The sequence below is a fragment of the Manis javanica genome, chromosome 18 (genome assembly GCF_040802235.1).
Source record: "Manis javanica isolate MJ-LG chromosome 18, MJ_LKY, whole genome shotgun sequence".
Taxonomy (NCBI): domain Eukaryota; kingdom Metazoa; phylum Chordata; class Mammalia; order Pholidota; family Manidae; genus Manis; species Manis javanica.
In genome coordinates, this window is record NC_133173.1 from 2,822,332 (window position 1) to 2,835,109 (window position 12,778).

Below are 12,778 nucleotides of genomic sequence, written 5' to 3' on the forward strand. Positions count from 1 at the left end.
ACCTGGCTCTTCTGTTCTAAATTAGGACGACATGTCATTGTCATCCCTCAGCTGTGGGGAACAAAGCCAGGGGTCAGGGCTGCCAGAACTTGGGATCAGCTGAGGCCTTTGGTAGCAGAAGTAGAAATAAGAGGCATATACGGGCCCTGCGTGGGCTCAGGAAGCGCCCCACCCGTCTGAGTAGCTCCTGGGAGGATGCAGTAAGTCTGGCAGGGAGCCCTTACCTGCACAGCCCCAGGAAGCCAGGCCGGCCCCAACCTTGCTGACAGAGCACTCTAGTTCATTCCTTCTCAGGTTTGTTTTTCATACGAATCCCTCCAGACACTTACTAAGTATGCAGATTCCCATACCCCACCCAGAAGTACTGACTCAGTCTGTGTACCCAGTGCCCTGATCTGTGAGGAGGCAGATTTGGGGAGCATGCCTCTGGTTGTTCAGGGACAGGCGGCCACAGGCAGCCCATTCCTCCAAGTGCTTTTGTTTCCTGTGACTTCACTTCTTGGCCCCAACCTGGGACTCCCCAAGGGTCTCGTGTTCTCTCAGAAGAGACGACAAGGGCCTCATGTTCTCATCTTAGCTCCTTCAGCGGTCCTGGGCTCCCACCCGCTCTGCCTGGGGCTGCGCCCCAGCTGGAATAAATGTCCGTGGCCTCTCCCTCTCGTGGGTCAGCCTTCCCTCTCTTGTTTTAATAAGTAATTTTAGAAGAGGCAGTTTGATGGGCTCTCAGTGCCCTTTTGGTGCCTTTTAAATGAACCCTCTTACTGACTCTAATTAGCCAAGAAAGAGTACTTATAGAGTATATCCTATGTGCAGAATGAGGAATAAAAAGTAAAATACATATGTCCCTACTTTCTGGGCATTGCAAACTGTGCTGGACTTGGGATAACAGAAGTTCTGGGAGTGGGCGGCCGTGATGGTGGCACGACATTGTTACCATACTTACTTCCACTGATCTGAAGCTTAAAAATGATTAAAATGGCAAGTTTTATGTTATGTATATTTTGCCACAATTAGAAAAAAAGATGCCAACTTGTTAAGGAGAATACACCCAAGAAACAACCGAGGAAAACATTTACCAAGTGAAAAGCTAGCAAACGTAAAGAGGAACACGCATGTGAGGGTGACTGGAGGAAAATCCAGCCGGGCCTCAGGTAGCTTTTGTCCTGGTTGTGAAGGAGGTGAAGACCCAATAGATTGGAGAATTGTGCAAATGAAAGAGATGGTTGTACGTAGAGAATAGACCACGCATCACACAAAGCAAATTTCTAAAGGGAAGGGTCTGTGCAAGGGGCAGTCCTCACACCACCAACCCGTCCGGGTGCAGGAAATGTTTGCTGGGGGACTGAGGGGTGAGCCATCGTACAGCAAACAAGGATGGGGATGTCTCTGGGGGTGGGGGTGGCTGTGGGGCCTCTTGCTTTCTGTGAGTGGAGAGGTATTGTCTGGACTCACAGTGATTTCTGCTAACTAGTCTAGTTTTATAACTCCGCAGGTACGGAAAGGAGAGCCCTAGAGGGCGAGCCCTTGGGGAGATGGTAAGAATGGCCGGATCATGCGTCTCTGCCCTGTGCAGGAGAGAGCTGGAGGGGCCTCAGAGCAGATGCCACCTCCTACTGGAGAGCCAGAAACCCACCGGGCTGCGGATGTGAACCAGGTAGGTTTCAGGAAAGGTGTTACCAGGAGGACCCCAGACCTGCAGGGGGACCTCACTTAGAATATGTGCTGGGGCTTTATGGGAGGTGTGTCACCACTGTGCTGTACAGGAGGCAGAGATGCTAGGAACCAGAGCCACTGAGGCCTCCCAGATGGGGCCGGGGAAGAGAGTGGGAGTGGGGCTGTGTGTCTGATAAGGAACGTCGCCAGCCGTGCCATCTGGGGCTAAGTCTGGCACATAGTAGGTGTTCAGTAAATATTTGCTATGTTGAAATGAGTTGAAAACCCACTTATTTCTATTTTGTGTAATTTGATTTTTGTTTGTTTCACTCTTAGTTTTCTGGTAAAGAGCTAGTTCATTTTTTAAAAAAGATTTTTGATTTGGCTAAATCGAGGTAAAAGGGTGCTGACCCACAGGGAGCGCAGGCTGGCCCCTGGGCGCCCGGCTGCTCTCCCGTCCTCACGGCCCCCTTCTTCCCCTGGCGGCCCCACCCGTGCCGTGTCAGCCCCAGCCCTGCGCCCCCCATGCTCTTCTTGGTCCCGAGACGGTCCTGCTCAGGGCTCCCGGGCCTCCCTTCCAAGCTCAGGAACTGCAACATGTAACCGCCCGCTGGGCGTCCCCTCCCGCTTGCTCCTCGGTGTCCTGCGTTCAGCGCCCGCACCAGGCCTCCCCCGATTGCTGCTGCTCTGCTCCCTCCGGGACTCCCACGGCCCTGAGAGGGCATCTCTGCACCGTCTCGGGGAACCTCAGGGCCACGCCAGACGTCCCCGTCTTCCTAGCTCGTCCCCAGTCTTGCTGCGTCTACCGCGGTTTCTCCCCGCCCGCCTGAGCCGGCCCCATCCCAGCCGACCTGGGCGTACCAGCAGGTGCCTATCTGTCCTCCTGCGGCCAGGCGGAGGCAGCAGTCCATATAACCCAGTCCCTCTGAGCTAGCAGGCTCCAGAATGGATTCCTCCTGCAGCTCCTTGGCCCCACGGATTCCTGGGTTCCCACCACCCCCAGCCCCAGCCCTAAATCTCAACAAAGCCCATCAGGGCGCCAGGGTGTGTTCCTTTGGTTCCTGCCAACTCCTAGGCTCCCGGGCTCTGGAGCTCCCGTCTGCTTCCCTCTGGACGCCAAGAGGCTCGGAGCAGTGGTTCTCAGCCTCGGCAGCACACGGGAATCACGGGGGAATTTAAAGGCTTATTTACCAGCGCACCACCCAGACCTATTAAATCATCTCTCTGGAGGTGCGGCCCTGGCACTGGTGGTTTGTCAAGTCTCTCTAGGTGATTTTAATCTTCAGCCAAGGTTGCGAGTGACTGGTTTAGAGCATATATTTGCACCCTCTCTGCCCTGGGGTCTCAGAATGGTGCCCTCGCTGCAGTGCCCCAGACCTGCCCCCCAGAGTTCTTCTCCAGGAATAGCCTAACGTGCAGTGAGTCTGCCCCACCCTCAGCTGTCTCTCGTCCAACAGTCCATCCACCTGCCCCATACCCGGCCCTGGGAAACGAGTGTAATACTTGCTTACAGTGGGCACCCATCGTTTCTGTCACCACCCCACATCTGTCTGCTTCGACTGTCCCAAGCCTTTGTTTTCCTCGGACGTGTGCTCCCGTGCTCCCAGCCCATGCGCGTCCCCAGTCGTTCCAGAGCTGCCCGTGACCTCGGTTCAGTCAGTCCGGACCTGCGTCCCCTGCCGCGCGGTGGGCTCGGGCGCGCCCCTGCCTCCAGCAGCCCGGGCAGCGGGCACAGTGCGACTCAACTCCGGGACTTTGGTTTGAACTGTTTGGGAATTCGCTCATGTCTTACTAGACCTGAGTGTGGGACTAGAGCAGAGAGGGGGCCTGCCTGCGGATGGAGCCCCCGCGGAGCAGGGACAACCCGGGTGGGGGGGGACCTGCGCACGAGGATCGCTATCTATCGGAGGACGCGCGCCCGGGTGGCATCCCAAAGGTGCAGGAGAGGCACGGGCCGCGGCCGCCCAGGGCAGAGGGGCAGCGTAGCTCGGGTGCCCCGCGGCCGCGTCCAGCCTTGCTCTCCACGCTGACCCCGGCAGCGGCCCGCTGGACCCCGCCTCTCCGCCTGGCTGCCTGCGGTTGGGTGGGTGACACCACTGCCCAGCCACTGCGGTCTCAGCACCCCCGTGGCAGGAGTGCCTGGTGCCTTGTTACCCCGGCTCCCGCCCCTCACCGGGGGCCCATCGGGGCGCCCCCTCCTCCCTGGCCTTGGCCGCAATGCCTCTCGCTCAGGACCTCCAACAGGCTTCTCGGGCCCTCAGTCCGCCTCCCAGCCCGTCCTCCCCGCGGCTGCCAGAGGACCCAGGACACTGACCTCACCATGCTGCCGCCTCACTTCAGAACTTACACTTGCTCCCTGGGCCTCTCAGAACCCAGTCCGAAGTCCTCACTGTGCCCCTGAGATCTTTCCCACGTGGTCCCAGCTGACGTCCCAGGTCTGGCCACTTCCCACCACACTACAGCCAACCACGTGGGCATCCTGTGGTTCCCTTTGTGGGTTGGGCCCTTTGTGCCCCCATGCCTGAGCACACGCTGGTCTTTTGCAGGAACTGGCCACCTCTGCCATCCATCCTTTAAGATCCAGCTGAGATGTCCGCTTTTTGAAGCTTTCACCAAAGTGAGCATCTCATGGAAGTTTGCTCTTACCTCAGTTGCATTATATTTTGCTTCTTAGGTATGTGTGGACAGACTGGCTCAGGACAGGTGCTTAGTTAAGGTTGCATGAATGAATGAATGAATGCTTTCAGAACCCCAAGACCATAAGGATGGATAGACTTCGGACAGCCCTAAGGATGAGAAGAGTAGCAGACACAGCGACAGTGGGAAACCATTACAGCTTGCCTTTCTCAGGGTAGGTCCTCAGCCAGCCTGGGAAGAGGCGGGGCTGGGCTGGCGGCCTGATGTCCACGTGGCGTCATCCCCGAGAGCTGGCCCACATCTCCTCTGACCCCCAGGTGCTCGGAAGAGGAATCCTGCAGCTCAGGAAAGCTTTGGCCACAAGTTGGAGAAATGTTTTGGGGTGGGAAATGCACGAGCTGTTTCCATAGTTTCAGAATCCTCAAACTGACTCTACTCAATTTTAAAATGTTGGCTATAAATACCATTATGACAGTATTAATTCAGTCACAATAAAGAATAACAACTTCAGCCCCTTTCCACCATGCCAGCCGGCAATAATAAGGCCTGGAATGTACAGGGAGGCAGCATAGCAGGGGCTTAGCTGAGCACAGCGCACGTGTTATCTCATCTAATCTTCTGGTGGCCCAAGAGGGTAGCTGCACGTCACAGATGAGGGACTCCTCTCGGGGAGGATGAAAAGCTTGCCCACGTCACAGAGATGGTCAGTGGCAGAGCCACACGCAGCCCAGGTGTGTCTGACCCCAGCGTTTCTGCTTTCCCTAGATTCCTTGTGCTGTCCCAGCAAATCAAACCTTTCATTTTTTTATACTTGCAGGCTTTGTGCATGTGTACTAACAGTTTCCACCTAATGATACTCCCAGCACAGTGAGTGTGATGCCATAGATTTTTCTCAAGTTAACTTTACATCATAATACACACCCAACCCACCAGCAGGTCCTGTTGAATCTGCCTCCAAACACCGCTAGTGCCTGTAGTCGCCTCTCCTTCACCTCTGCCCTGACCGTTTGTCTGGGCTTCGGGGGGAGCCCCGCCCCGCTCTCCGCGCTCTCCACTTGCCCCTTCTTCCCTCTTTCTTCTCTTCCCAGTAGCCCGAGTGATCCTGAAAAGCTGTAAACCAGATCATGACCTTCCCCAGCCTGTCAGTGCATTTGAATAAACCCAGAATCTCAAGCTGGCCTCCGGGCCCTGGCCGCCTGCCCCCTTCATCCCACACCTCACCACACTCGCTGCCAGTCCCTCGCGGCTGCCCGGTTCCCCGCCTGGGGCCTCCTCGCTCCGCCATCCTGCCTAAGGCCTCTGTTCCTCGGGCCTCTTCTTGTTTTTTTACCATCTTAACCATTTTTTTTTTAGATTTAAAATTTTTATTCTGTACTTACATCCACAGCTTCTTTTTTTTTATTAAGGTATCATTGATAAACACTCTTATGAAGGTTTCACAAGAAAAACAATGTGGTCACTACATTCACCCCCATTATCAAGTCCCCCTCCCCATGCCCCATTGCCATCACTGTCCATCAGTGTAGTAAGATGCCTTGGGCCTCTTCTTAAATGCTTCCTCAAACAGGCCGTTCCTGACCACGCTTGCAACCTAAACTAGGACGCGTTCACTCACGCAGACCACAGTTTACTTGTCTGTGTGCTTATTTAACACTTCTTACCCCATCTTATAGTTCCGTGGCGGGAGGACTGTGTCTCTTTTGCTGAGTACTTTCTAATGTCCAGCACGGACCAGATACGTAGCAGGTGGCCACTATTTGCTGAAAGAAGAAATATTTTCCCCTGTTACCATATAGTCTTCACAAATATAATCCAGTAGGTCCATGGATGTCCAGTAACTGATAGCTATCCCTTTAATTAATGGCTTTAAGGCAACATTTGTTTCATAAGTTTTCATATGCACATGAGAGAACTGGCTTCTTATGGTTAAAGAAAAAAACGTTCACAGTCCCTGGATCAGCAATACTAGAAATTTGAGCACATTCACAATAGCACCATATGTACACATGGTGAGCCTGATTTTGCTGTTGAAAGGAAAAGTATATGGATTGCAAGTTTTGAAATCAATGCAGTGGGCTGTGAACAGCACTGCTTTTAAAAATAGAACAAAAGGGAAAATGTCTGAACGCTTTGCAGGTGAGAGGATAAGAATTGTTTTGTAAAAAACTCCCACTTATATTTTTAACTTCTGCTTCCATTTTATACAGCTATAACTACAGATGAAGTGAGGTAGGTGCTGGGTTACAGTGTAAGATACATTTCTCACCATGAGTGGCAGTTTAAAAAGCTGACAGGTATGGATTTCAGGGGCTTGCTTCCAGGAGCAGACAGTTTCAAGCTCCAGGTGTCCCCCAACACGTCCCTCGTCCCGCCTCCCACAGGCTCACCCTCCTGACAGGGCCAGTGACCAGTCCACTTGGAGGGCCTGCTGTGCAGGAGACTCCCAGGGCTGCTTTGTTTAATACACTTTTAGTTTTGGACCAGTTTTAGATTTACAGAAAAGTTGCGAATACAATAGATCCCTCACCTGGTTTCCTCCACTGTTAACAGCTCTCATCACCAGGAAACTGCTAAGTGAGGAACCCACACTGATACCTTACTCTGAACTAAACTCCAGACTTTGCTGGATTTCACCAGTTTTTCTTCTTTCTCTTCCAGGATCTACTCCAGGGCCCCAGATGCACTTAATCATCGCGCCCTCTGGTCTGTGACAGTTTCTCAGTCTCCTTGCTTCAGGACCTTAGCAGTGTGGGAAGTACTGGCCAGGTATTTTGTAGAATGTTCCTTGGTGTGGATTTGTGTGGTGTGTTTCTCATGGTTAGACTTGGGTTATGGGTTTAGGGAAAAAATATCACTCAGGTGAAGTACACTTCTTATCACATCCTGTCAGAGGGGACGTGATATCCGCGTGGCTGACCCCTGGGGATGTTATCTAACCCTGGCCACTTGGCCATGGTGGTGGCTGCCAGGTTTCTCCACTGCAAAGTCACTACTGCTTCCTTTCCATACTCTATGCTTCAGAAGCGCATCACTGAGACACTGGGGGCAGCCTGCTCTCAGGGGGTGGGCAGTCGGGGGGTTAAACCCCACCTGCTAGCGGGGCAGTGTCCACACGATACTGGAATTCTGCTCTGGGGGAGATTTGTCTCTTCCCCACTTCTTTAACAGTTTATTCAGTATGGGCTTGTGCACATTGACTTTATATTTCGCCTTATAATCCCACATAATATTATTTACTTTGTGGCTGGACCCATTCCAGCTGTGGCTGTGGGGAGCTGCCTCGGTGGGCCCCTGTGTCCCTCGGCCCCGCGCCCGCCCGTTCTCATTTCTGGCACCGCAGGATGCATTAGTACCATCTTATGTTTTCCCTGCCTGGCCTAGAATCAGCGGTTTCTCCAGGAGCCAGCTTTTGAGAGACGAGAAGCCAGACGTGTGGAGCGTCACCCTCTTCGGCACAGAGGACGCAGAGCACTTTTCCGCCCAGGATGGCAGAGAATTTGCTGCCACAAGGAGGAAGGGTGCTGGGGGGCTGCTCCCCTCCCCCTAGCTCCTCAGGTCCACATGGCTCTCTGGTGGCCCATCACGATTATCTGATCCTTCCCAGGTAGCCAGCACGATGTTTCAGACTGACCGTCCACGCCCGATCTGATTCTGGAAGCCTCTGCTGTCCACACAGAATAGCAAGAATTCCAAGTCCCTAAGCTTGTGCTGGCCAAGATCTGACCTCCCAGACTTCCACGGGCATCTCTGCCCCACTCATTCCTACCTCTGAATCTATCCAAACATGAGTTTTATTTTCCCAAGGCTGTTGTTTCAAATTTGGCTACCCCCACCCATCCATGCATGTTCATAAGGGGCCTTGCTCCCTTTCAAATAAGTAGCCCACCAGGCAGGGGTGCCCTCAGCCTCTCTCACCCTCCCCACCAGACCCTCACCCTCCACAGCTTTCCTCCCCTTGAGCCCAGATCCCATCCTCTTCATCCGTCCCCACGTCTGCAGTCTTGTCCCCCCTCACTGGCATCTCCTGCTCAGCCTACAAGGATACTCAAGTCTCTTGGCCTAAAAAGACTCCCCCTGGCCTGGCCTCAACTCCTGGCCAGGTTGGAATCACCTCAGGCCTCTTGAAAGAAGAGACTTGGCCAATCATGTCCCTGACAACTGGGCCGCAGAGGCCAGGCTGGCAGGAGATTTTCCACAGAAAAAGCTGACTGTGGTGTTGGCTTCCGCGGAGCAGGGAGGCACTGGTAGGAGAGTAAATGGCTCCTGTCCAGGGAAGATTCTAGAATGGTGGAAGGCCGCTGGTAAGGATGACTCCAGGAGCTCAGACAAGCTCGGGGGTCTGGGAAAGCTCTGGCGGAACTGGCCCTGGGCCTGGGGCTGGGGTTGAGGTTGGGGTTGAAGGAGAGTGAGGCACCTCCGCACAGGGTGAGTGGGCAGCCCCAAGTTGGAGGAAAGGAAGGGCACCCTTTCCAAATCCTGTCTGACCCACCCTTTCCCCTCCTCACCCCCCGAAGAGCCTTGGCCCCAGTGAAAACCACTTAAATGCGGAGTGTTTGCCCTCACGTGGCTCACAGCCCCAGCCTGCCCCGCCTTCCCTCACACTGCGCCGCAGCCCAGGTGATTCCCCAGTCCCACCTGTGTGGCCTCCCTGCATCTTCCCAAGGTGAGGCAGGTGTGCCCGTCGGTCAGCAGAGCAAAAGGAAGCTCCCGTTCAGGCTTCAGGCCACTACCTGGCCCCATGGCACTTGCATCTACCTTGGGGTGCCCCTACTCCAGCTGAACCAACGCCCACCGTCTACAGCCCTTCTGACGACTACCCCCTCTGCCACCACCAGGAACACACCGCCTCCCCCCTCTTTCCTCCACCTCCACCCCAGCTCAGCCCTGGTCTTTGGAGCTCAGCTGGTGGTAGCTAAGCTTCCTCCAGGAGCAAGTGTTTATCCGGCCCTGGCTCAAAACAGACACACTTGTGCTCACAGAGCCTGGCCAGTTTGTGTGTCTGCGGCTTGGCCTACTCGCTATTCACTCGTCCAGCAAATATTTATGGAGGCCTTTCAGGCCCTGTTCTAGGCCCTGGTGATACAATGATGCGCAAAAGATACGGCTTCGTGGACTTTGCATATGTACCTGGGAGATGTGTTAAACTAAGAGTTTTACAAATACATATTACAAACGGTGCAATGTAGAAAAAGCACAGGAGCTCATCGTCTTGTCTGAGGCCTTAGGTAAAGGTTCCATAGGGAAGTGACAGTTTAACTGAGATCTAAAATGTGGGTAGAAACTGACTAGGCAAGGGGATTGGGGTGTCAGAGACAGGAGAGGAGAAAATCATTGCAGACTGCGAGAAGAGCATGTGCAAAGATCCTGGGCCTGGAAGGAGGCTGGACGGTTGGCCAGAGCACAGAAGGCAAGGGGGAGACTGAGAGGGGAAAGGTGGGAGAGGCCCGTGGAGGCATAATGGGGCAGGGCCTCACAGCATGACCGGTGTCTTGGTTCATCCCAAGGAGAGTGGGAAGGAAGCTACTGAAGGAGTTTAAGAAGCATGGCACAATTCGATTTGTAATTGAGAAAAATATTGACCATCGTGAAGCACAGGGAGGGGGTGGATGCCCCTGTCAGACTTTTCAAATCCTTGGGGTTAGCAGGTGAAGTCATGGCCGCAGGAGAGAGAAGCCTAAGACTGGGGTGATGGCCTGCTCCATGCCTGCCTTACGGTGCCGAGGGGCCCGGTCCCGTAGGCAGCACATTCTCAGCAGATGACCCTGAGGAGGGCCCAAGGACGCTGAAGGGTAGGTCAGTTCACAGCCTGCCTTGGAAATGCGATTGAGGGGCTGTTCTTGAGGTCCCCTTTGCCACCCGATTCCCTTGCTCTAGGATAAAGCCAAGCTTGATTAAGCCTCCTCAAGAGTGACCACCCCTAGTTGGGAGCCCCTATGCCATCTTCACCAAGGGAAGAGCCCAGAACGCCTGCTTGAGGTGCAGGGTGCCTCTGCCACCTGGCTCCCAGAACTTCACGGGGGCCGGTACCTGGGCCACCCAGCCGGCCAAGGGCAGCTAGATGGGGGTGGGCTTCCGGACGGGGCACGGCTGACCCCCTCTCAGATCGCCAAGCCATGCGCTCAGACCTGAATGTGACCTTGGGCAAGTCGCTTCCCCTCCCGGGGCTCACCTGCAAACTAAGGGAGGCCCCCGAAGTCCCCCCCGGGCTGCCAGAGGGGCGCCGCGCAGCCTTAGGACGCGGGCCGGAGGCCGGGCGCCAAGCCCCCGGGTGGGCGTGGGGCGGGGGCGCGCCGGCGCGGGGCGCGGAGAGGGGCGGCCCGGGCCCCGGTTACGTAAGCGCCGGCGGGGGAGCGGGCGCCTCCCGAGCGCGGCCGCCCAGCCCCCGGGCCCGGCCCCGCCCGCCCGCGCCTGGCGGCGGCGGCGGCGGCGGCTCGGCGGCCGCACAGCCCCGCGCGATGGAGCGGCGCCGGGGCTGAGCCGGGCGCACGGGCCGCCGCATGTGCCGCGCGGGGAGCGGCTGCCGAGCGGGCGGAGAGCGAGCGCGAGAGGCCCCGTCGGCGCGGCCGCCGGCGCAGCCCGGAGATGGGGTGAGTGAGCCGCCGCGCCCCGGAGGGGCCGGAGCCCGGGGCGAGCGCGCAGCCGGCGCCGGGAGCGCGGAGCCCGACCCCGCGCCCGCCGCCCCGCGCTCCCGGCCGGCCCCCCGCGCCTGCCGGCGGGGACCCGGGCGCGGGCACCGGCGGGGACGGGCGCCCGGCCGCCTCGGTGCCCCGGCCATCCCGCGGCCCCCTCGCTGGCGCGCGGTCGACCCCGGGGCCTGGTGTGCGCGTGAGCAGCAGTTTGCCGTTCGCCGCCGCTGGGGTCGGTACAGACGAAATGGAAATGCAAGTTTTCCTGGAAAGGGCACGCGCCAGGAAATAATACGGAGCGCAGGAACAGCGGACTTTGAGTCCGCCCCGAGGTGGCCGGGGGGTGGTGGAAGTGTGGGGGGGCCGCGGTGAGGCTTGACTTTGAGGCCAGAGAAGTTGAATCGTCTGTGGAAGTGACTAATGCTTCTGAGCATATAAAGTAATTTAGGAGGCAGGACCGGTCCCTCCTCGGCGTCCCTCTGAGCAGCAGGTGCTGTGAGTCAGGAGCCGCTGTGCTAATAACAATTAACTCCTGACGTCTGTTCACCCGGGGCACGCACGTCGGCGAGGAGCCGGCTGCCCACCTTACAGATGAGCTCACTGAGGCCTGAACCGGGTGGCGGCTCCCCCAGGGTGGGCACTGCGCCCATGCATCGAGGGGCAGCCACAGGGGCCGTGGGTGGCGGGGAGTGGCCCAGAGTTCTTGAATCTCTATGACCCCCACTGCTGAGCTTAGCACCCGCACACGGCCCTTTCTTGTCCCAGAAACTTCTGGGTGGGTCTGGGGGTCTTGCTTCCGTGTGTGGGATTGGTGAGTGGAAGGCGGCACGACCGTCCTGGTGGCCTGACCCAGCTCCCAAGGTCAGTGGCCTTCTTGCACCTTCCCTGCTCCGGGTCAGCTTCTGGAGGCATTTTGCCCAGTGAACTTCACCCACAGGGTCTGCAAAGTTTCGAGAGACCTGAGGCAGGCCAAGAATTTCGAGGAAGAGAAGTAGGAGGGCCCCAGACCAGCACGAGCAGGACCGTGGGGACAGAGGGGGGCCGGGAGCTTGGCTGTGCGTGGTGCCGACCCCGATCTCACGTGCACAGGAACTGGGGGCGACTTCGCCAGGGCCCCCCGGCGGGGCAGTAGTTTTTCCGAGACATTCCCAGTGGCCTCCTGCTACACCATGAAAAGGCTGTTCTTTGTGCAGTAGGATCTTTGAGGCTCTCAGATTTCATACTTAGAAAAAATGTACAGCGGTGGAAAAGGAGTCGGCAAATGTAGGTCTCAAGATGGAAGATAAAAGGGATCTGGGGATTTTAACTCACTCTGCCCCCCCACCGCCACCCCCAGCCAGCACAAAACCAGCCCAACACACTTGCATGATCAAAAACAAATATTGAAACTCTGACTGTGGTTGAGATCAAAGAGTTCTGTGGAAATGAAAATGATGTTTACTCATAAAAGCTTAAAGAAAATGTCAGCAAGTATTTTTGTTTGTGGAGAAGCAGGGTGGAGTAGCTCGGGGATTCTGTGGACACGTGGAATATGTCTTTATGGGATTTTCACACCCAGTACATGTCTATTACTCACCTCTTGTAGGTAAGGGCTGACTTGAACTCCTGCCTACTTCCGCCATTTCTAATATATCGGCTTCTGTAATTGGTGTGGATGTACAAACCGTGGCTGTAAATGGAGATGGAGCTAAGGGCTGGATAAGCAGTCCAGACAGGAGCATGGAGGGAGCCATTTTAACCAAAAATAGAACCAATGTCATTCTTTCCGAGAGTTGAGTAAGATGGTGGGGGAGGCACCAAGAGAGGGCGGCCAGTGGGCAGCCTCACCCTGGCCCTGTGTCTGTCGTGGCGGCTTCACTCCT

The 12,778-nt window shown here is 56.2% G+C and overlaps 1 protein-coding gene across 3 annotated transcripts in view; it reads left to right on the forward strand.

The window, feature by feature from the left end:
* The first annotated feature begins 10,692 nt into the window (after positions 1–10,692).
* Positions 10,693–12,778, forward strand: part of HOMER2 (homer scaffold protein 2) — a 70,052-nt gene continuing 67,966 nt past the window's right edge. The window contains exon 1 of one of the 3 annotated variants that reach the window (XM_073227232.1): positions 10,693–10,877. In XM_073227232.1, coding sequence (XP_073083333.1) covers positions 10,788–10,877 — 90 coding nt within the window. In that variant the 5' untranslated portion in view covers positions 10,693–10,787. The remainder of the gene's footprint in view (positions 10,878–12,778) is intronic. The other 2 variants (XM_073227231.1, XM_073227233.1) reach the window with 2 other exon arrangements.